General features: G+C 41.1%; 1 protein-coding gene across 1 annotated transcript in view; it reads left to right on the top strand.

Annotated features, from left to right (window-relative positions):
- The first annotated feature begins 789 nt into the window (after positions 1-789).
- LOC141784760 (cytohesin-3-like) overlaps positions 790-25,166 on the top strand; it is a 40,113-nt gene continuing 15,736 nt past the window's right edge. Inside the window, exons 1-5 of the mRNA XM_074662611.1 lie at positions 790-1,160; positions 15,651-15,733; positions 15,963-16,027; positions 21,856-21,922; positions 22,126-22,244. Coding sequence (XP_074518712.1) covers positions 1,142-1,160; positions 15,651-15,733; positions 15,963-16,027; positions 21,856-21,922; positions 22,126-22,244 — 353 coding nt within the window. The 5' untranslated portion in view covers positions 790-1,141. The remainder of the gene's footprint in view (positions 1,161-15,650; positions 15,734-15,962; positions 16,028-21,855; positions 21,923-22,125; positions 22,245-25,166) is intronic.

The raw sequence follows: 25,166 nt of genomic DNA, 5'->3' as shown, positions 1-25,166 counted from the left end.
GTTGCAGTATAGCTCAAAGTATAGCTCTCATTCATCATTCACTTGGACTGTGGTCAAACTTTAGAAAAAAATCATTTCATAGAAATGTTTCTCATGTCTGTATGCTGTGGTGATAAAAAGTCATTATTAGGCTTCCCTGTGTTCAAGTCGTCTTTTTTCTGAAAGATTCTTTTTCATTGGTTATTATTAGACTTTAAAAAATAAGGTTTGGGGTCACATTTCTTGATGATTGACACCTGCTGCTGTTCTTGCATAGTTTTTTGGGGGGGGAATAGTAAAAAACCCAGGGAAGGAGAGCCGAGTTGAGATTGTACTTTTGGAAGAAAGGAGCCCTATTTCTTTTCTTACCCAATTCCACTGAGGTTCTCTACTACGCAGGCTCTGACTTCAAGATGGCGGCACCTCTTGGAATTTTGGCTTCAAAACTCTATACTGGTTAAAGGTGGAGCCACACTATCTGTTCTGTATGGACTATATGGTATGGACAGCTAACATGGAAGTTTGGAGAAGTGCTGACGTCATCACCTCACCATGTGGATGGTAATAGTTGTTCATACAGTTGCCTGTGTGTCCAGTCTGTTTTATAATCGGACAAAAACTCCTCACAAGACCTTTAGATATAGAAAAACGATAAAACAACCTCAAGTGTAAAAGAAGTGTTGTCTCTGATCGAGATAAGTATATAGGACACAACATTAGACAAATCATTCTACCGTAAATGTGTGTGTGTTTGAGTGTGGGGGTGTTCTTACCGGGGGCGGGGCTTAATGACGTCGCCGCAGTTGCAGTGTAGCTAATGTGACTGCAGACGGAGCAGCTGGAGGATGGAGCACAGACTGGAGAGGAATGTCTCACATCGCAGACACACACATCTGAAACATCACTGCCACAATTAGGACCCTACCCTTCATTTAACTCCAGACTGCAGCTGATTCTCCTCATTCCCGTCTTTATTTTTCACCATCGTTTAACCGCTGACACATGCGCACCAGTCCACCCCACATCTCTGCCTGTCAACGCACCGGCTTCGACTGTTTGTCAGGGAAAATCCCGGTGAAAATCAGTCTCTAAGATTCATCATTCGCGAGGTTTGAGCCGGACACACCTTCTACTGGACTGTCCTATCACTGCCTCCATCAACATGGATGAAGACAATCACGGTAAGGCTGTTTTTCCCTTTTCCACATTGGCTTCCTTTCACTCCTCAGTCCGCCTGCACGGATGGATGGATGGATGCATATGTCAGGGACATTTTCAGCTTGTTTTTGTGCAGACCGAGGCTACCAAAGTCAGTCTGTCACGATCTAAAATCTACAAAATAAAAACAAGCATGCTGCAGAAAAAACATTGCAACTCGCAAGTGAGAAAGCGTGTGGCTGTCCGTGTGCATGGACATGCTGATAAACGCTGAAGTCATGGTGAGGAAAAAAAGGAGGAAAACAAAAACTCTGCAAATTTGATCATGCATGCACCATGTCCATCTGTTTGATGTCTTGTTTTGGAGCTTTGAAGTTGCTCTCACTATCTCTTTGCTTTGCTGGAAGCCTGTTAAACTGGTGGAAATTGATAAGGAAACAGGCTGGCAGCCTTCCATATGGAGGATAAGCCAAGCAGGGATCTATTTCATCTTGAGAACCAGGATAACACAGGGAAGACACATCTCTTTAGTGATTTCATAGTAATAACACACTGTGAAACATGGTTGGTTGTTGCATTATACAGTATGCAAATTGAATTAAGGGAATACCAATAAAGGCCAAGTTTAAAGAAATATAGGTTTTGGGTTGAGTATCCCTGCACCACACTGGCTAATATGGAGAAGTTGAAATGACCCAGTCATGAAATGAACAAGACTCAGAAAGATTAAATAAACCTCCTGAGGAACGTGCATGAAGTGCCACTGACATACTACTACGATGGAGTGATAAATCTGAATGAAATGAACCCGTGCAGCTGCATGTCTGACCCGGATTACTGCTCACATGGCTGCAGTTCAGAGTCCCGCATCGGTTATTATATGATAGTGAAGTTGAAACACACACACGAAGCCTGCTCCTGAGCAGATAATCCAAACCGTCCTGAGGGCTTGAAGCCTTGAAGGCAGTGTAGTGTAAACAAATGGTAACACTCTGATAAGAGTTTGTCCGTTTAACTGTGAGAGATTAGCAGAGGGCCTCATCTGGACTTCTACTTTTTTACCCAAATACTGGCCTCGTGTCTGAACAGCCCGCATATACATAAAGCGTGGCGCTGAGAGGGAATGACCCAATTTGAGGTACTACATCTTATTTATTTGTATGTTTTGAGCTCATAATTTAAAAAAAAATTATGGTCCTCTGAGAATGAACAACACTGTTTATTGTGACCCATATATCATTTTGTGGTGCAAAGGAGTAGTGTACAAAAAATTCTAGTTGTCTAATTGAAAAACTTGAATGAAAGTTGTGCATCCTTGATCCATGGAGGATAAACCTCATTACAAATTAAACCTAACCTATTAACCTCAGTCTGGTAAAAACGGTACCTCAACTTTTTGCGCCTGATCCAGCTCTGACATATAAACTAATGTACTGGCTGATGTTATTGGATGAATACGAGGGATGAGCACATTAAGTCAACTTAAGTCAACACTTAAATCTTGTCAGAATTGCCAGTCAACATCAGAAATATTTGTTGATTTAAAAGAAAAAAGTCAAAGTTTTCTTTCTCTTAAGGTCCAAAATTCAGGTGTTATGTTGTGTCTAAGCTGTAGTGCAGCCACTGGCCACTAGCTGAAACTGTTGCTCTTTGTTATGGCTCCTGGCGTTAACAAATGCTACAATTCCCTCCTTACCAGATATAAAAAAGCGCTTCTGACTGATAGAATCTTCTCGCACAGCAGTTTTGCCATCTTTTGCTTACTAAAACAAGCATATTGGCGCTAACCTGCAAGAGGGAGCAAGGTTGGTGGTGCTAGCTCTGCAAGTGTTAGCTGTTAGACAAAGAAGTTCAATTTTGTCACTCTATAAAGTGCTTAGCAGCAATGAATATTCTGTGTTTACTAATAAGTGTCCTCTGTGAGCTTCTTCTTTATATGTAGAGTAGCAAGTTATTCAGTGGGTCTGAATCATTTAATCATGAAGGATAAAAAATTAGTGGTTAAAAACATTCCTTACCTAAATACAGTCAGTCATATTAGAGGGCAGATACTTTTGTATGTGCTGAGGAGTGTTTTTTCAGCATGTCATGATGATCTAAATTAGGATTTGTAAGGCTCATTAAAACGTGTGTATCATTAATTGAGTCTTTAAATTATGTGACCTTTTAATCTGTATCGAAAGGACTCGCTGCAGCAATAAGTTTCTACTCAACTCTGGCTGAATCACATGTTCTGCCTGAGCACCCTCTCCACACGAGGCCAGCCAAAGCGATATCGGTCAGTAGATCACATGACAGGATGTCAGAGAGCGGCAGAGACACGCTGCCTGTGATCAAACTGAAGACATTCGACACACACTCACAGAGATTATATGCACAGCCCTGCGCAGCATGTGAATTATTCAAATAACTTACCATAAATGTTAAAGTAATTAAGTGCTCCAGTTCGCTCACTGACACTCTCACTGCTTCTCGCCGTCTCACACACGTCACTTAACATTGTTCACACGCACACACCTTGATATGCTGGTATCACAGCGCTGGCACTTTGAGCTAAATTTGTCTCTAACACTTACTAATAGCAGCTGATGTCAAAGCTACACCTTCATCAAGTGAAGCTTGCCAAAACAGATAAGCTGCAGAATGCAGTGTGATGCCAAAGTGATTTCTTTATGACCTGAATACAGCTAATGGTGAGCTTTGATTTTTACTCTAGGGGGCTTTTTCTGCATGCTAACGAATGCACACATTAGCCCTCATGTGTGTGCATTATGGATCATGTTCTCACATCTGCCTGTGTTGTATGCATGCAAACATATGTGCAAAGTTGGGGCTATGAATTGCTCTGTATGAGGGCACCAAGCTGAGTGCAAGAGACAGAGGATCGAGTCAACAGATGTCATGATACTATTTAGGATTAGCACATCCTGCAGCCAGATACAGCCTCACTATGCTGAAGTTTCTGGACTGAGTGGAGCTATTTGTGTCTGAAAAGTTTTCATTAAAGCTACAATCAACTGTTTTATAGGAACAACCGTTTAATTTTGAGCCACAATTGGAGGAATGTTGGTGTTGTTTGTGCAAGATTGCACACAAGGCCTTTTATTTTTCTGCAAAACTGAGCTTCATGGTGAATGGAACCATAAATGATAACACTCAACCACGGGATTCATTAGTGTGTTTTTACTGCACATGCTAATCAGACTTGGCGCTTCTCTGTTCCAGTTTGAATGCCCTGGAGCAGACAAGACTCTGGTTGAAAATTGGGAACAGGCTTGAATCCTTTAAGTTTTTATTACTCATGGGTCTATTTTTAGCTGCATGCTATAGCTGGATGGAGAAGTGGAAAAAACTAAGTGAGTAGCTGGAAAGAGGCCCTGAACTTTAACACTTGGCTTGCTCGTATTTTCTCGTCTGTACGGCAGAGTTGTGATGAAGTAGAGGGGATTAATATTTGTGGAGTACATTGCAGCTTTGGGAGTATGAGTACTAAAATGCTGAAATAAGCAGCTCTTCATCTGAATAAAGACATCCCTGAGGACTTGAGCAGAAGTAAACAGGCTTTAAGCTTAAAGATACAAACAGCCAGGGGTGTGTTGGAGCAGGCAGTCGGGGGTGGCACAGCCCCTAAGTTAGATTGGCCACCCCAGGTACAGCCTCACATTTTTTCATTTAGATTGGTTTAGTAGATAAAATAGGAGATATAGTTTTTGAGTCCTGAATAGAAAGAGAGAAAGATGAATAGAAAGAGAGAAAGATAATAATACTCATATGTTTGCCAGCCAAATTATCAAAATTTGATAAATAATGAAATCTAAGCAACTCTTAGACTGGCCAGGAACTTTTTGGCAGTTCAGGTAGAGTACCTTGCTTTGATGTGATTTGTGCTTCAGTAGAAACCACATTATGGTAAAGGCTAGCTGGCTAGCAGTCAATAGAGTCTCTGTTTCTTCTTCTCTTTCTGCCCTTAAAGTTATGGCAACAGCCGCCATAAAGATCCCTACCACCCCCCACTTTGAACCAAGCAGTTACATAATATCTTCCCATGCTAATTTTCAGCATGTTAGCATTTAGTTAAAAAAAGAAACAGCTGTCGTCAACATCCCATTGTTAGGACAGCCCTGGATAAAGACCTTGCACACATGAATACGATAACTGCAAGATGCTTTTGAGTTAAAATTGCAGGTACATCAAATAGTGGTAAATCTTTATTCAACGCATCTGGTTCAAGAAAGTCTGAATACGCCCCTGCTGATGCTATAGAATCCACAAAACTGTTTGTCAGTGGAGTTCTGTGAGGTTTCCTGGATGGTGTTTCCTGCGTTAATGTCGTGATAACCCCTCTGTGTCCATCAACACTCTTCTGTCTCTCTGACCGTGGGAAAGCTAAATGGGAAAGCCTTTTTCCTTCAATTCTTCTCCTCTCTTTGGGCTCGAAGTGAGCGTGTGCTAGAATAACAAATCATATCACACTGCAGCAACTCTGTTTTGACTATTGGAGCATTTTAAAGGAGCTTTCATGGCAGGATCATTGATACACACCTTGCCTCAGTGAAATGTCTTCTCTGTCAAGAAAAAAAAAGTGGCATTCTCTGTAATTATTGTAATCATCTCCTCATTCTCAAGGGTGATTTTACTGTGTACAGTAAATTCATATCAAGTTCTACCCAGCAGGCATGAAACCCAAGCTAAGGTAGTTGAGGAAAGAAAAGCAAATCAACATACCGCATGTGTGATTTCTTGGCGTCTAGTTCTGCCATTCTGAGAGGGATTAGTCAGTAAGAAGAGGAAGTTGATGTGATTAGGATACGCTCTTTGTTGTGGCTTGAGGCTGAATGTGTGGGAGGACATGAGGCAGTCACTGGAGGCAAGATGTGGCCGCTCTTTGGGTAAACTTTGCTCCTGGGAGGCTTGGCTGGCTCAGTGTAAGTGGTTGGTGCTGAATGGTGAGACAGCAGGAGAATAGAGTGCAGACATCTGTGTCTGTGTCTGTCTGTGTTTGTTTCACCTATCTAATGTCACCCTGTAGACACACTGACATACTGCACACACTGTCTGCTCATAGGTCAAATGCATGGGCACTAAAAACCATGGGTTTCATCAATATTAACGATATTACAGAAAGTACCTCTGTGCATGTTTTTTGGACTATTGAGAAAAAACAAGACTATTGCAGGCTTCACAAATGGCTTTTGGCCTCTTGACTGTCACATCTTTTAAAGAAGGATTGTTTATATCTCAACTAAAACAGAATCACTCGTCATCACACTGATTAAGTGTCAAACAATTACTGACACTTATTGTTAGGATCACTCTCAAGGTGAAGTTAGCCTACTTTGTGTGCTCCTTCCAAGAAAATAAGAGAAACATGTTGAAAACATCATCCACTGGAATTCTTATCACCTGAGACATGTTGCCCCCTTAAATTGATTAAGACTTTAAGAGGCACTAAAAGAAACTACCTCTTTTCTTTCTTACTTTCACCATCAATAAGGAAAACAAACCCATAAAACACATCCCACATGACTTATATAAAAATTTATTCTGCAGACGATGTTGTGATCTATTTGTCTGTGACGGTTTTTGACTTCAGATTTTCAGATTTTTTAATTGAGATATTTTATCTCCAGTCAAACAGAATCACTTGTCATCACCCCCAACTGACTCAAACCATCTGATAGATACATAAAAATATATAAATGCTTTATATGGTAGACTAACTTTGACATTAAAGACTAGCTAATACCCAAATGAAACATTTTACACTTTGATTTGTACAAAAACAGATACACAAACAATATTAGAGGATTTTAGTTTTAGGTTATGTGTTTGAAAATTCTAAGAGAAATTTTTGACAGCCCCTCCATATTTTCAGTCTCTGCATTAAGCTTGCTTTTCTTGCTACAGCTTAACTACACCTGTCTGTTGGATCACATTAATTTACTTTTTAGACTTTGCCTGGAAAGTGATCATTCCTAGAGTTTCAAAGTATTCCTTAAGAAGGATATATAATCAGTAGAAATACTGCCAAATACTTCAAAAGTGTCTTCCAGAAGTGTTTCATGTGAACGTCTTCACATACTTCACATCTGGTTTGTTCACCTGTACTCCCAGCTCAAGAATCCCCCCTCAGGTATAAAAACATTGAGCAGGGTTGAACTCAACATTTCTAAATTTCCTGCAACACCCCAGTAGCCAGAAACAAACGTCTGCAACTGTTAGGACAAAATGTTTCTCTCATGCGTGTCGACACCAATGCCAAAAAAAAGTGCTAAGATGTACGCTTAAAAGTCCTTTCTGTTGACCCGGCAGGCTGCTGTGCTGTTTAAAAGCTCAAGGGGAGATTTGAAGAGAACATAAATTCATTGTGACTGCCAAGAAAATGGGTTTTTGTGGTGCAACATTAGAAGATTAAACACACAAGACATTATACCACATGTATTGAAAGAAAACCCAAACACAGACAGGGCTGTGGCTGTGACGTGCAGGGGTTGAGCCGGTTTGTAACAAAGTGCTTGATTTAAGTGAGAGACGAGACTACATATGGACCTGATTAGGAGCAAGACTTGGGAGGCTTCTCGACATGTTCCCGTCACCATGGTGGTGTCTGTGTGTGTGTAGTGGTCTGTCAGTAAAGCAACATTTCGGCTGTTGAATAGAGGTACTCTTAGCCTGGAATTATTGCTGGGAGCTGTCGAGAGGGGGATCTCTTAAAGCGCGAGACACTGAGCAGATGGGAGACAAAAGGAACGGCAAATTAAATGAGCCAGAGTCGCGGAGGAAAACAGACAGACATTTAGAGCAGAAGAGATGCACCGTGTTTGGGTAATCCACACCTAATTTCAGTAGAGGGAGGGTTTAGAGAAAACAAGGTCCAGCTGACTTTACAGACAGACAGAGGAGGGGCGGCAGGGGGGCTGTAGATGTGTGTTTCTTGGCTCCTAGCTCAGAAGAATTGGATAACTGTACCAACGCCCAGCCTTGTTTTCACCTTAATAACATTCCTAGGCACATTTTCATTTCATTTCCTGCTGTTTTTAACAACAAAGTAATATCATCTGTTCTGTTTCAAACCAGCAGAGCTGCTTTCACATGCACACTCTCAGATCCAGCAAGTAGTCATAGCATATATTGAAATTTAAACATCTGTCCTAAAGGAATTGACATGAACTCAGATTCAGAACCAAAATTATCTAAACTCTCTGGGTGGTTTCTCTTGTACAGATCAAAGGTAGCTCTGCTAGTATTGTTTCTTGGATCAGGGTGGTCTGCAGAAGTCCGTGTTTTTGCAGGCAAGTGCACAACCATCACAGAAACAATCTGGACTTCCAAGCGGGCTGGAGACAGACATGTAGTTCAACATCGAAAGGTTTGAAGTCAGCGCCAGTCCTCCAGTCTGACCCTCTCCCTCTTCGAATCTGCTTAACATCAGCAGAGATATCAAAAACTTATTTCCTCTCATCCATTGTTCTGTACAAAATGAAATACGGGCTCCAGCAAGATATTGATCGCAATAACAGAGGTGAGCATTTTCGCATCAGATAAGGCGTCACAGTTATTCTGCTCCCTGCCAATCATCTGATACTGGCAGGAAGCAAAGCAGTACAAGAGAGGGAATAACCCTTATATTGGCTGTTTGCCACCTTTTAATGTCAATCATCTGCCAGTCTTGTTTGTTGGGACAAGGATTACATTGCGTTGTGTGATTGAATTCTGAAATGTGCGATATAGGAATCAAGGAAATACTTGAACAAGGCCAAGAGTTTGGGAAAGCCCAAATACAAATATTTAACAGTGCCAGAAAGCTTAGTTACAGATGCCATTGGTTGTATTTAAACCTGAATAAAATAATCTCAGGTGTTTGGTGACTTAATGAATCTATACATGGCCAATTTGTGCCTCTTGCTAATGAAGAACACAAAAGCTGACACGCAGCAAACTTGTGGATGTCATGATAGTCATGAAGAGGCTTGAACTCTAAGTGACACCAGTATTCAGCACTTTTTGGATGAACTCTAGATGTTTCAGCCCAGTGAGAGAGGAAATGCCGAAGATACTTGCTTTTGCAGCTTCCGTCCAAATTCTGTGTGAAACCTGGACAACCATCTGAGATCTGTAACAGACCTTCTTGGAACTGTACCCAGTCTGAGAAAGCCCGCGTCGTGTTCTGATACCAGGAGAAACAGCATCCATCTAAGTCATTCTCAGGCCGATCATATCGTCAGATTATGGTTGCTTTGGCTCCAGCATATGGCCGTGGAAACCCCCCTCTGATAGCTCTGGCCCCGTTCATCGAATCACATGTTGACACAGCGCTGATGCTGAGCAGATGTGTGATATAAGGAGGCCATCGTGGGCGGACCACCTCCAATGCTACCACACACTCACACAAATGCACTCACAGCAGGAGGTCCCTTCCCCCAAAAAACTACAGATTAACCAGAGCAATCAGTGTGAGGGCTCTTCAGCTCCCCCGAGCCCCAGATTCTCCTCACAAACCCAGCAGCAGCGAGAAACTAGAGGCCATATTAGACCCCCAAATCTGTCTTCTCACGCAATAACGTCTGGGACTGATGTTCTTGAATTATTACTGATGAGTCTACAGCGCTGTCTACTGTCATAACGCATGATTTCACACAAGGATGTTCAACGTTCAGCAGACATTTACCAGGAGTGTTCACAGTTTTAAAGGCACTCATAGACTTGTTAAAAAAATATGCTTCTGAAGGCTTAGTCCTTCCTTTTTTAATTCTCCAGGCACAGAATTCATTTAGCACAATGATGATACAGCAAACATTAAAGCTGCTGTGTTCCCTGTTTTACCAGATTGGTCTTTCCTTTCTTCTTTCTTTTGTTCCATCTTTCTGACTCTGAAACACTTTGAAGCATATTTTTTAAATATGCAAATAACATTTGTTCAGAACTTCTTGATCTTTAAGTGATCATTTATAAATTATTTAATTATTTAAAGAAGCAGTGTGTATTAATTAGCAACATTTAGCAAAAAAAGCCTTTGTTGCAATGGTATATAATATTAACAACTTTGTTTCAATAAGCAAAAAACATTTAAATACAAAAATCCTTTGGTGTTATTGACTTGGAATGAATCTGTTACATCTACATACGAGTGGGTCCCTTTCCATGGAGGCAGCCATCTTGCTCTGCATCAGCTCAGAATGGACAAACTGAACACATTTATGCATTTATGTTTACTGATTTAAAGATTTAATTCAATTCAAGTAGTTTATTTCAAACCAAACAGAACAAACAAATAAACACCAACAAACAATAAAACAAAGACATTACAACAGCAGCAGCACTCTTTCCCAAACACGCAAAACAAAACTGATAGATGATAAAACATCCCTTCAAATGACTTCTTCCTTCCCCTCTTCAGTTATACTTTACTAAAGCTTCTTTTCTGAGCCCTTGTTTGAATCGGGATAGGTGTTTAGTGGGTTTGACCTCAACTTCTTGATCATTTACACATAGTTTTGGTGTGGTAAAATAGAAAAAATAAACACCACTCATCATGCTGAACAGGAGCTTCACTGGGAGCATTTTAGTCTAGAATCTGACTGCTATATATCGCTAACTATTCCAATTTCTACGAACTGCACCTTTAACCAGAGAAACCTAGAACTATTCTGGTCACCAGTTGGATGTGAGTCACTTTTCAAGCCAGTAAAGACCATATTTATCTTTTTCTAAAACATTTTCCCCTGTTTGAAACTCATTTAAGTAACTACTCATTCTCTGAAAGTTTTTTATGAATTAAAGTTTTTTTTCCATGTCAACATTATCACAGTTCAGTGCATTATCCTCCTGCTCTTTTCTTTTACCATCCCCCCATTTCTCATTCTCATTGTGCATTAATCCTATCCCTACCAGCGTTGTAGATTTGTGAACAAACGCACCACATTTTTTTAAGCATGATAAATTACTCTGCATTATCATCTGTAAAATTTAGTTTTCTTGCTGTGTAAATTATATGAAGGATGAACATACAGTAACTTGTTCTGATATTTATCCATCACTACATGTAACTCACACTTGCAAGGCTGTTTGGTCATGATGCAGGGGCGAGGAGTGCAAAGGATGCTGAATGCTTACACAATAGATATAGAATATGTAAGCTAGATATGCACATTTTTATATATTTTTAAAAATATTAACACCAATGAAGTTGTAAAATAGTTGTATGCTCATAACGGGGTGGTATTCATATCATTAGAGTGAATTGTAGAGAATTATTGTAATTATATGGTGATAAAGATAACAAAGATGGATTTATCAATAGTGACATGAAGTTTTTTAAAGGGTCATTGCACAGTGTTTGTGCTGATGCTTTATGACCCGTGTGGTTGTGTCTGTGCCTGGTCTCTCACCTTCTGCATCATAACCTCTCCCTCCTCACCTCGACCCCTGCCCTGACGTCCCAGCATTCCTCCTCTGTGGCTCACAGCCAAAGAGCTTTTGCAGACAGCTCTTCCAGACTCTCCCTGCCGCAGCGCATACTGTCACATTATTTCACTTAGCATCACTGAGGCGAAGTAGGTTAAAGGCAGGCAGTGGCTGGTCGGCGGCAACATCTGTGCATATGCTGTTATACATCCCACTTCCGCTCTGACAGACACTGCAGTGGGTTTGCAGAGCGGCGGGGAGGGCCGCTGTGTGGGATTAGTGCCAGCTGGCTTTAGTGTGTATGTGCTCATGTGGGGCTCTGTCCACATGTCTGTCTGTCTGTGTGTGACCCAGGTTTTAAAGCAGAGCATGTCATCGTCCACAGTTTGAGGGATTGAGAGCGGCGGGTTTCAGATTAGAGTCTGGATCCAGGGGGAAGTTTCTTTGCCCTCCTGCTTCCTTTGCATGTGTGCCAGTGTGCTGCATAGCCAACCGGGGGTAACAGGGTTATCTTTTTTAAAGCTAACCCACTTTCAAGAGACATTATAGTGGATAAAGTCTCAGTTTAAAGCCAGAAGATTTGGGCAAATCCTCTCTCTCAGTCACACAAGTCAGTGAAAATTGTGTGGGAGCGCAGCCAGTGTTAAGTGAGCGTGGGATTTTCACTCTGAGCTCCATGTGAACACCTCGCTGCTGGATACTGGTTCTGACAGAAGTCCCTGGTTAAGGTCCCAAAGCCTGAAAATACTCTTTTTTACCTTCTTTCTGTTTTTGCACTCTAAAAATTGGCAAATGTGACCAAAATAAATATTGTACAAGTTATGAAATTCAGTGTTGATGTAGCCTTTGGTGGGTTTGTGTGAGCCAAAGCAGCCCTGCATTAGTTTAAAGGCCATCAAAGCCTCCGGGTTCAGTGGGTGGCCAGGGACAGTTGTTAGTTTTGGGTGCGAAGAGCAGCAGGGGATTTACTCCTAAAAGTAGATTTTGAGGGATTTAGTGTTTTTTAGGGGTGAAATTACTGGAGCTTCTTTTTTTGTGGCGCACATGTTGGCGTTTAAACCCTTTGGACTCTCTCAACCCAACATCCAGTAATGCAGATTTCTGAGAAGATCTCTTTTAAAAGTCACAGAGGTTAACATTTTCTGCCCATTTAGGCCTGCATTCTGATAAAAAAATCAGCGTCTTACCAACTCCATCTGTACAGCTATTAGACCACTGGACCTCCCCGAGGTCTTCTGTTTACTATGAAGCAGTGACTCACAACAGGGTTGATTTTAGCAGATTATTATTCAAGCGTGGCTGTGTTTGGTTTGAGCCGGTATGGTAGCTTTGGCGGCCTGACTCCCTCTGTGCCTGCTGAAGACACTAAACTCATTTCCTGAATGAGTCATAGAAGGTCACAGGGGGAGTGTGTTAATCATGTAATTGGTGGACCACCTCTGTAGAAGAGCCCCTCCACCAACACTAAACAGGATTAACCACTGGACCAGAGACCTTGGCACTGCTTTTATTGGGCTGTCTTATTTCAGATGTCTGATTTGAAGGACCTGTATCACAGAATATTCAGTAATAGAGACCTGGAATGGAGGATAATGGAAACCTGCTGCTGTTAATGACTTTAAGCTTTTATTAAAGTGAATATTTTCTGCTTTTCATTAGATTAGAAATGAATTAAGATTAAAATCTTTCTCATTGATGGGATGACTGGATAGACAATCTCCATTAGCTAATGCACGAATGGAGACATTGTGCTGTCTGCTGAGCAACACATTAAAATAAGAGAAATGTTTTAATAAGAGATGCACTGAACTTTTTAAATTATTGTTTTATATTCCTTTTATTTTCAATGCCAGCTTTGTTTAAATTGTAAAGATATCCCAATTTTTTTTTACAAAATGACATCTCAGAGTAGTATTTTTAGTCCGTCTTGAAGACAAACAGAAAAATCTGCATTTTCCAGATATTATCTAGCAATATTAATATTTGAAATACTACAACCATTAAGTTTGTGGCACTTTTTATCCACAAAACCAGTTCAAGACACTTCCCACGTACAGTGCTTGTAGCTAAGTGCTAATTTTAGCAAGCTAATAGGCTCTCAGGGATAGAGCTAGCATGATGATGCTCAGCAGTTTATGTTAACCTCCTCAGTTTAGCCGGTTTAACAGGCTAACATTCTGAAGCAGGATGAGCAGCTAGCAAAGGTGAGGAAGACTCAATGCTACTTTTTAAAAACTGGTCATAGCTTTGTTTGGATAAATGTCACTTCTAACTAGAAGCTAATACTACAATTTCTGCTCTGTAAAAGATAGTCTAGTGTTTGAGAGATCTCTGTCACATTAATTAGTAACTAATATGATGAATCATACCTCAGGTTATTTGGTAGTATTTCTCAGTTATGTAAGATTTTAACTATGTTTTGACCTTTTGAAGTTTTATAGTTAAAATTACAGTTTCTCCTGAGGCTAATCCATTTTGTCTGATGAAATGTGAATCTGAGTCAAAAATGTTATAATTGAATTTAAGTGCCTGTAGCCCAGCAGGTTTTAACTACAGCTAGCTTTTACCTACATTTCAACACACATATGAGTTAACTTTTAAAATCCTGGGAGGTTTGTGTAGTTGTTTTCTCATTTCCACTTTTATGTTAAGCTGAGTCAAACCAGTTTTTTGCTATCTAGCTGCTGGCTTTAAGGTAGCTTCACTGTAGAAGTGATTAACCTTTACCTTTAATCTAAACAGCTTTAAACCTAGCATCTGTCAGATATTCTATAGGATACATGGACGTGATTTTTTTGCATTGCTACAAGGCCTCCGTGTGTGTGTGTTTATAAGCTGTTGTAATGTCTCTGAGCTTGTTGAATGGCCATTGTGTCAGTTTTTAGCACACACCTGGCAACCCTGCCTCAGAGCCAAACAATTTTAAAACATTAGACAAGAAGAAGATTAAAGAATCACACAGAACAGCCTTGTAACTTTGTAAGCGTGCTAATTAGCGTGAGAGCTACAATCACAGAGCTCACAGTTGGATTGCGTAAGTGCTGTGAGATTGCCGCAGGTTGCCAACGCTAATTAACATCTTTATTTTCATACTTTAGTCAATGTGCATTTGCCTTGTTATTAAAAACATGCCCCACAAAGGAAATCCCTCATCTGTTTCTCCTGCTGTTTACCTGACCCTCATCGTGTTGCTTCAGGATCAAATAAGTAGGTTAGGAAGCGCCTTTTTGTCTTTTAATTTGAATGCCGTGTTTAACAGTACTTGGCTGCCCTGAATGCAACTCTTTTACAAGCTGTTGAATAAAAACAGGCTGAATGCCTCCTCTTGAACCTGGTAACCTTGTTTTACTTTCATTGGCACTCCTTCTCGCCTAAGAGAGGCAATAACAAGTGATTTTTTTTTCAAAGTCTTTCTTTAGCAGCACATCGGCTCAGAGCTGCGACTGTGATAATAGACGCGCTATTTTTCCTGTTGAGAGATTCGTGTTTTCTGCCTCTAAGCTGGCTTAATGAAGCAAGATGGCACATGGGCTCTGCTATGCTGTAAAATTGATGAATAAAGTGTGTCTGGGTGAAAATGGAACAGATAAAGTGAGAAAAAAAGAGAGGAGTGGGGCAAAAGGTTGAAAAACAAGATTGGGACATCTGGGTGAAGAACAGGGGCAAAAAACACTGAAGAGTAAACGCTACACTCCTGCTCTTTTACGCCTGGAGCTGCGACACACTCACGGCCCAGGAATCAGGGTCGTGGGCTGTGTTAAATTCACTTCTAATGGAAGAAAACTTAATCTGGATTGGTTTTATTAATAGGATGTTCCCCTGAGCCAAGCAGAGAAGGAGGGAGTAAAGGCGCAAAAAAAACACTTTCAAGTGGAATAATTAAGACCCCCTTGCCTTCTCTCTTTGTGGTTAATTAAGGGGAACATGCAGCCGCTTGATATGAGCTGCTGCTGCTGCTGCTGAACAAGGTGAAACAGTCAGCTCAGTTCAGCAGCAGCAGCCCTGTCACTTTACCTTTGTCTCTCATCTGAACTGAGCTGAGTGGATACAGTGATGTGAGCCGTACACAGACGAGAGTTAAGCTGTGTTTCCCCCGTCTTGTGTTGCAGTTCCTGAGGATCTGTCCCTGGAGGAGAGGGATGAGCTCTCAAACATCCGGCGCAGGAAGAGAGAGCTACTCGACGATATTGAGGTGCGAGTTGTGATATATGTCTAAACAGGATACGATTAAGGAAGTAGCCTCAGTATATACATGTTTTGTCGCCAATGTTTTGCTTATCTATTGCAGAGCCGTCACTTTATTTGCATGCAGAAGGTGATGCAAATGGAGCTACAGAATATCTTTGCAAACTAAATGTGCTCACAAAAAGAGCTTAATTTCCAACAGCTGACTGTGCTTCTCTTACCTCATGTTCTCACAGAGGTTGAAGTTTGAGATCGCCGAGGTCATGACGGAGATCGAGCAGCTGACGTGTGTTGGAGAAAGGTAAGTGAAGCTGTCACCTGGTATATATGTATAGATACACTGCTGATGTAACTTGGCATCAGATATTTCCAAGAACTTTAAGGCTTGAAAATCTATAGATATATACTACTAGACAGCATGTCTTTGAGGGAATACAATACACATCTGTGGTTGGAGATTAACACATGAATGGAGATGATAAAAGTCATCTTGATTAAAATTTGTTGAGTATGGTGGAAAAATATTTTCACACTTATTAATGAAATTAAAGAAAATAAAGAGTATCTCTTCATGACAAACAGTAGTGTATGTGGTCAGGTTAGATTTCTGTTAAATCTCTGTTTTCACAGGCCGATAAAGTTAGGTAGGTAGTTTTGTTTTCATTTAGTGTTTTGTATTTATGTTTGTTAGTGTAGAAGAAAAAAGCAAAAACGCCTGAGCCTGCCGTTTAAGAATTGTTTTAGACAGAAAAACTTCAGGTTTTCTCAGGTCAAAGAGAAAAAGAACAGGATGTAATGTTTATTCCTGTGGGTAAAGACGTCCTTGCTTTTTGAGGTAAAAATGTTGAACTGTGTGTATTTATGTTAATCTGGGGCACACATAGTCATCGTCATACCAGGAGCTGTGCTGTCAAACTGGTATCTTGCTAGCTAACCATAATAGATCACTTTTTAATTTTTTTTTTATCATTTTCACTTATTTTTATATCACTATACATCTTTAAATTATTGCTTCTCTCTGCATTTTATTTGAATTTTTTTAAGTTGTTTTAATAAGATTTGTATTCCTTTCAACAAATGCATGCATTTGTAAAAGCCCCACCATTACGTGTGGTCGATAGGGCTCATGGGAAATAAGTCCTCTTAAAACTACCAATTGCATCCAGAGGGGTCACCAGAATCAACACAACATGACACTTCCTTACAGTGCCTTTAATTTTGGCCCAGTTGTAGTGTTGAGTTTCTTGACTGTGGATGCATTTCAGTGATATTTTTCTGTGACATTTACTTTTTATTTAAAGACATCAGCATGAGCTTTATTTACTTCACAAGACAGTGACAAGGCAGCTTCAGAGCCCTCTGCACTACTAAAAATGTAATATGGCAAATTTCTGAACCCTGAACAAACAAACAAACCAAGCGTATGATTAATTTACAGAATACATTTGGCTCCTCAACTCTTAAAAAAACTAAAGTGACCTCCAAAGCTCTGAGTAAGACAGGGAAAAGTTTTTGCCCTCAGACATAAATACCAAGAACCAGAATTATGACTCTGAAGTGACTCATTGCCTTTATCTTGGTTGTCTTTTGGATTTGCGTGTTAACTCAGATGTCAGAGGATTTTGTTTTTTGACTGATACAGACTGACGTGAGCTCAACTGGACAGGATGTGACTTTATTTGAAAGCACACAAAAGGTCATAATTTACATCTGGTTGTTCAAATAGTCCAAACACTGACTTAGTACACCTTTTGTTTGGTCAAGATGTTAACAACCTTATGCTGTTCAGGGGACGGTTTACAACAGGCTGAAGAGACGGCGTCGTTTGTCTAACACGCAACTGCATAGAGCAAACACTGACAGCCAATTTGCAGCATATGTGACCATAATAAATCAGTCAGACATGTTGTCCATACATAAGCAGTGTGTGTGTGTGTGTGTGCTGTGTCGCTGAGGCCATGTGTGTCCTGTCCTATCACCTGCCACTTTATGGACTGCATTTTAAACACACACACTCAATCCAAGCCAGAAGACAATGTTTGTTTTTTAAGTTATAGATATTAATTAAAGCTGCAAGCAGCATTAGACGGGTCCTCGGGCTCCTGCCGGTTTTCCCTCCAATGTGTCCATCAAAATAAGACGAACATTTCGGCGTTGGTTTCATCTCTCTACGACATTCCTAGCCCCAGTTAGGGCTGTTTTGGTGTGCATAGGGTGAAAGTGAGCCCAATGGCACTGAGAGAATATTATGGGATGTCTGGGAGTCAGTTGATACCATGGCAACGTATCCTCTGCTGTGCTGAATGACATCACAAGCTGCATGCGTGGAGTTCTAATTAGCGTGACAGAACCCCAAACAGAGTGGAGACTGAGAGTTTATCAGGCATGTAATGTAAAGAAGTCCTCACAGAGTCCACAATTTTACCCCAATCTGTGTCAAAAATATCATTTTTGATAGAAGAGCTTGTCAGGAATCCATTTTTGGCATTATTAAAGCTGTACGAGTTATACTTTTTTGTCTAGAAGCCCAAATGCGTCACAAAAACGCTGTAAAAGCGCTGGAAAAGTGCTAGAAATGGATTTTTTACTTTAGAGAAATGGCCGAACTACTTGTCCTGTAGGCCACACTGTTGGCTTAATCTGTGTAAAAATATCATGTTGTTGTAGGGGATTTTGTCAGGAATCCAACCATGTCATTTTTAAAGCTCTATGACTTTTAGTTTTTTGTCTAGAGGCCCAAATGCGGCACTAGTAGAATGTGTGTTTTGGGGTGAAATCTTTTCTCCTCATCTGCTAACATGGAGAAATCCTAAATCGGCCAAAAGCGGTCGGCGGCTTTGAGGGCTCGCCATTCGAAAACCGGGCCCGAAACAACAATTTCCTTCACAACTTTTGGAGAGCAGGGTCTGGTCTGTCATGTGATGCAATTTTCATACCTGTACCATTTTTGGTTTCGGATGAGAAAATTTTTGCAGAAAGGGTTAAAAAAAATTTATTTTAATTTTGTGAGGCAAATAGCCGGCTTCCTGTTGGAGATAGGTCCAGGGTAGCAGCGTATGATTTTTGCGTCTCGATGACACGAGCGTTTTGGTGTTGGTTTCATCTCTCTACGACATTCCTAGCCCGAGCTAGGGCCCTTAGCGTGTGCCTAGGTGGCGCTATTGAGCTTATTATGGGATGTCGGGGGTCATGTTTGGTATTAAACGAAAATTTTCGGCATCCATAATGTGTGTGCCAATTTTGGTGAGTTTTTGAATATGTTTAGGGGTTCTAATAAGCGATTCACTGGAGGAGGGAAGAAGAAAAAAAAATTAAAGCTGCAAGCAGCGTTAGACGGGTCCTCGGGCTCCTGCCGGTTTTCCCTCCAATGTGTCCATCAAACTGAGACGAACATTTCGGCGTTTGTTTCATCTCTCTACGACATTCCTAGCCCCAGTTAAGGCTGTTTTGCTGTGCATAGGGTGGAAGTGAGCCTAATGGCTCTGAGAGAATATTATGGGATGTCAGGGAGTCAGTTGATACCATGGCAACGTATCCTCTGCTATGCTGAATGACAGCACCAGCTGCATGCTTGGAATTCTAATTAGCGTGACACGAGTGTGACTAGTGCCTGGAGGGAGTTTTTATCAGGCATCTAATGTAAAGAAATCCTCACAGAGTCCACAATTTTACCCCAATCTGTGTCAAAAATATCATGTTTGATAGGAATTTTTGTCAGGAATCCATTTTTGGCATTTTTAAAGCTGTACGAGTTTTACTTTTTTCTCTAGAAGCACAAATGCGTCACAAGACAGATGGAAGAGTGCTGGAAATGGATTTTTTATTTATGAGAAACGTCCAAACTACTTGTCCTGTAGGTCACAATGTTGGCTTAATCTGTGTAAAAATATCATATGGTTGTAGGGAATTTTGTCAGGAATCCAACCATGTCATTTTTAAAGCTCTATGACTTTTAGTTTTTTGTCTAGAGGCCCAAATGCGGCACTAGTAGAATGTGTGTTTTGAGCTGAAATCCGGCCTCCTCATCTGCTAACATGGAGAAATCCTAAATCGGCCAAAAGCGGTCGGCAACTTTGAGGGCTCACCATTCAAAAACCGGGCCAGAAACAACAACTTCCTTCACAACTTTTGGAGAGCAGGGTCTAGTCTGTCATGTGATGGTAGTCTCAAACCTGTACCATTTTTGGTTTCAGAGGGTATAATTTCTAAAGAAAGGCTAAAAAAAAAAAAAAAATTATTTTGGGGGGCAAATTGCTGGCTTCCTGTTGGAGATGGGTCCAGGGTAGCAGCGTATGATTTTTGCGTCTCGATCATACGAACATTTTGGTGTTTGTTTCATCTCTTTACGACATTCCTAGCCCGAGCTAGGGCCCTTAGCGTGTGCCTAGGTGGCGCTATTGAGCTTATTATGGGATGTTGGGGGTCATGTTTAGTATCAAACGAAAATTTTCGGCATCCATAATCTGTGTGCCAATTTTGGTGAGTTTTCGAATATGTTAAGAGGACCTAATAAGCGATTTACTGGAGGAGGGAATAATAATAATAATTAAAGCTGCAAGCAGCGTTAGACGGGTCCTCGGGCTCCTGCCGGTTTTCCCTCCAATGTGTCCAACAGAATAACACGAACATTTTGGTGTTTGTTTCATCTCTCTACGACATTCCTAGCCCCAGTTAGGGCGGTTTTGCTGTGCATAGGTGGAAGTGAGCCTTGTGGCTCTGAGAGAATATTATGGGATGTCAGGGAGTCAGTTGATACCATGGCAACGTATCCTCTGCTGTGCTAAATGACATCACCTGCTGCATGCTTGGAATTCTAATTAGCGTGACACTAGTGTGATCAGAGTGAAGAGGGAGAGTTTATCAGCCATCTAATTTAAAGAAATCCTCACAGAGTCCACAATTTTACCCCAATCTGTGTCAAAAATATCATGTTGATAGGAATTTTTGTCAGGAATCCATTTTTGGCATTTTTAAAGCTGTACGAGTTTTACTTTTTTCTCTAGAAGCACAAATGCGTCACAAGACAGATGGAAGAGTGCTCAAAATGGATTTTTTATTTATGAGAAACGTCCAAACTACTTGTCCTGTAGATCACAATGTTGGCTTAATCTGTGTAAAAATATCATAGGGTTGTAGACAATTTTGTCAGGAATCCAACCATGTCATTTTCAAAGCTCTATGACTTGTAGTTTTTTGTCTAGAGGCCCAAATGCGACACTAGTAGAATGTGTGTTTTGACCTGAAATCCGGCCACCTCATCTGCTAACATGGAGAAATCCTAAATTGGCCAAAAGCGGTCGGCGGCTTTGAGGGCTCGCCATTCGAAAACCGGGCCCGAAATAACAACTTCCTTCACAACTTTTGGAGAGCAGGGTCTAGTCTGTCATGTGATGGTAGTCTCAAACCTGTACAATTTTTGGTTTTAGAGGAGAAAATTTTTGCAGAAAGGTTTAAAAAAAATTTTTTTTTATTTTGGCGGGCAAATTGGCGGCTTCCTGTTGGAGATAGGTCCAGGGTAGCAGCGTATGATTTTTGCGTCTTGATGACACGAGCGTTTTGGTGTTGGTTTCATCTCTCTACGACATTCCTAGCCCGAGCTAGGGCCCTTAGCGTGTGCCTAGGTGGCGCTACAGAGCTTATTATGGGATGTCGGGGGTCATGTTTGGTATCAAATCGCAATTTCACGCGATCCTGAGGTGCGTGCCAATTTTGGTGAGTTTTTGAGCATGTTTAGGGGGTCAAATTAGCATTCGTTGACGGGGCGGAATAATAAGAAAAAAAAAGAAACGGACGGAAAACAATAGTGCCCTCGGCCTTCGGCCGAGGGCACCTTCTAGCTCCTGCTAGAAGGTGCCCTGGCTCAGGCCGAGGACCCTAATAATAAGAAAAAAAAAAAAGAAACGGACGAAATTCAATAGTGCCCTCGGCCTTCGGCCGAGGGCACCTTCTAGCTCTTGCTAGAAGGTGCCCTGGCTCAGGCCGAGGACCCTAAAAAGAAACGCAGCAGGAACAATAGTGTCCTCCGCCTTCGGCGGAGGACACCTTCTAGCCCTGCTAGAAGGTGTCCTCTGCTCAGGCCGAGGACCCTAATAATAGGTCAATGTCAACATTTGTGTTTCTGTGTTCCAGTAAAACGTCCCAGAGGAACAAACAGATCGCTATGGGCAGAAAGAAATTCAACATGGATCCAAAGAAGGTACAGTGCGTCTTCATCCTGTCGTCACACACCAAAGCACAGCCTCTGGTGTATCTGCAGCCTTGAGAGGAACAGTTTCACCCGAGCTACCTCAAAGAGCAATCCATTCCTGGCCATGAAACCCTGTCATTTCCCATCATCCCTCCTCAATTGAGATGAACAGCCATCCCGTTTTCTCCCTCCCCCTCTTTCTGTCTCTTCAGGGAATCCAGTTTCTTCTGGAGAACGACCTCCTCCAGCACACTCCTGAAGACATCGCACAGTTCCTCTACAAAGGCGAGGGCCTCAACAAGACCGTCATCGGAGACTACTTGGGCGAGCGGTGAGACAAGTCCCCCTCCTTATTTTAGATTAATGCTCCCCCTGTGATTAGAGGAAGACATTATAGGCTGCATTTATTACATGATTTATCCCTCAGCCCAGTATGAATCATTCAGCTTGAGCGGGTGTCGTGTCATTGTCCTCCCATGTTGACTTATAACTGGTAGTAAAAAGGGCAGTCCAGCTCCTCATCTCTTAATCCAGACTGCTGGATAATGAAGAAGAAGGGAGAAGTGTGGTTAGTGAGATGGATGATGTTATCTGAAGGTCAGTAAAGAGGCTAAGAGGGGTGAAATACACTGAGTCTAAGAGCAGCGAAAGGGAGCTTCACATCAAAGGTTTACTGTTTCAGAATTATGAGGGACAAAAACACAACTTTGTTATGTTTGACTTGTTCCATCAAAGGTTTGTCAGCAAAGAATCTGAATTTAAAGAAGAATGTCTTTGAGAATTTCTTCCTTTGATTTTTTTAAGCTAATTTGATGTGATGTGAGGCAATTTTTAACAATGGGATTTGTAGAACGTGATGCATTAGAATACAGTATGATTCGATGTGACACAGGATACAGTACACAATATGATATGATGAGATACAATTTATACAAGCAGCAAGCTCCAGTTGAAAAATACAAAGCCTGTTCAGAGGTGCTAAAAACCATGTGTCCACTTGAGGTTGAAACCACATGCACACCTAGAGGCTCAAACTCCACCCATTTTCCAACATGGCCCCTGTCGACAATTTGTTGCAAAACTCTATCTCAGAAAACAGACAGGTGACATCACAGAGACCGAGTCTATTTATTTTACAGTCTATGAACACACACAGAACTTAACAAAATACGCTATGGTACAAGTTACATAAAATAGGACATGATGTGAGTATTACACATTAATGTATGATATAGATATATACCATATAGAGATCACCTCGGCATAGTAACATTCTCTACATAAGACAAGTTACTTTTTAGTTTACATCAGCTGGGCTGATACTGGTATTATTACCTCCACCAAGGAGATTATGTTTTTGGGAGAGTTTGTCTGTCTGTCTGTCTGTTTGTTTGTCTGCGAACAACATAACTCAAAAAGTAACAAACAGACCTTGATGATTAAATTTTGGAGGTGATCCGGATCACCGTCTCGATCCGGGACGTTTTTAAAGGATTCTTCAACATTGTGAGATAGAGCTGTTTTCACCATATGTGTATATAACTTCATGATAAATGGTCGGATTGCTTTGCAAAACAATACAAGACAAGGTCACCATAATTTCTGACAGATGTAAAAGTACGATCCAGATCCTGGCAATATTCTGGATACTAAGATCGGGAATATGCAATATGTACTGGGTCATCATAATTTTCAACACTGTCAGGAAACAAATTATCGTACAAACCTGCAACTAACACCAAATTGTAGCAGACAGTCTGCTGAAAGGGAGTATAACATTAAAGCAGGACTAAAGTGTTGAGTGACAATCATAGTGTAAAAAAAAACCAAAATCCAAGAATGTGCTAGATGCAGAAGCTGTATTATCTAAACGCACACATATTTGCATTGTGAAGCCAAGTTAAGTGCATTTGCCCTTGTTAGCATGAAATACGTTTAAAATGCTCTTATTTGGCTTTACAAGGATCTTGTCTGAATCCTGAAGTGCTTATCTTTAAGGTAAACAAATATCAGAAAAATGTTGTTAATTGAACTACAGCTGCTTCCCCTGAACTCTGTGTATGCAAGAAATCACACCAACTACGACTAACTAAGACAATGAAAGACCTACACACACTCACTTATACACACTCTATGAATGAGGCTAAAGCCTGGAGGGGGTGTGATGGGTGGATTGTAAAGGCTTTATTCATGGAGTGTCATCAAAGAGGCCACCTACCCGGTGAAAATCACACTTAAACACAGGCTGAGGGTTTACGCTCAGCAATTATCACTAATTGAGCTTATGCAAGGAGCAGGAATGTATCATTACATGCTGAGCAGAGCGGAGGAAAGAGAGGAGGGGGACGAGGAGAGGGACACAGGAAAGGAGATGGAAGCAGTCGGGAGGAAACAGCCGGAAGGAGGAAAGATAGTGGGAGATGGATGCAGACTGAGCGGGTGATTGGCTTCTAAATTAAGCTGTTATTGTTTTGCACAAACAATAAATTCACTTCTGTCTCACCTAGACACCTCTATATGTGTTCTATTTCTGTCCTCTTTGTTTTTAATAAAAACACCTCCAGCAGTTACCGTATATACAGCCCTCATTGGACAGGATGTGTTTAATTCAGCTATAGGGTCTAACACACTCATAGTCAGAGAGGAAGAAATACCCTACCCCAAGTTTTCATCCAAATAATCCAAGACTGTTATTGCAATACAAGTTTGTTGTTTATTGTTTTGTAAGCCAACCCCCTCTGTTCTCCTCCCAACCTCAAACAAAAGTCTGAAAATTCCTGGTTTCATTTAAACAAAACAACACAATGCCTCATACAGGATCTGGATCACAGACCCCGAAGTACAACAAACATGATCAGAGAAGCTGTGACCGCAGCCAGAGAGCAGCTGTTGACTTTTCCTCCAAAGCCCCTCCAATGACCAAACAAACCTTTGAGAAGAAAAAAAGGAGCCTGTGTTGGTTTCAGTTTTTTAGCTGTTTTTCATCAGTCAAACACACCGTTCTCCTCCCTGCAGGGCGGAGAGAGACACTCAGCATCGGCCAGCTGTTTAAATTGCTTCCAGACTCAGCGTCCGGTATGAATAAGAGCACAAACATGACAAGAATGCTGAGAAACAGGAATTCAGGTTGAGAAAGGCTTTCATGGAGGAAATATGGTTTTCCCCTCCCTGGTGCTGTGGGTTCACATTGTGCACAGAGTGATTTTAAATCTTCTTGAAGGTCTTCTGATGTCTTCTGGACATCTGCTTTCTT

Source organism: Halichoeres trimaculatus, unplaced genomic scaffold (genome assembly GCF_033239565.1).
Source record: "Halichoeres trimaculatus isolate MK-OKI-2021-1 unplaced genomic scaffold, fHalTri1.1 fHalTri1_scaffold_23, whole genome shotgun sequence".
Classification (NCBI taxonomy): Eukaryota; Metazoa; Chordata; class Actinopteri; order Labriformes; family Labridae; genus Halichoeres; species Halichoeres trimaculatus.
This window is presented reverse-complemented; position numbering and strand designations above follow the sequence as displayed.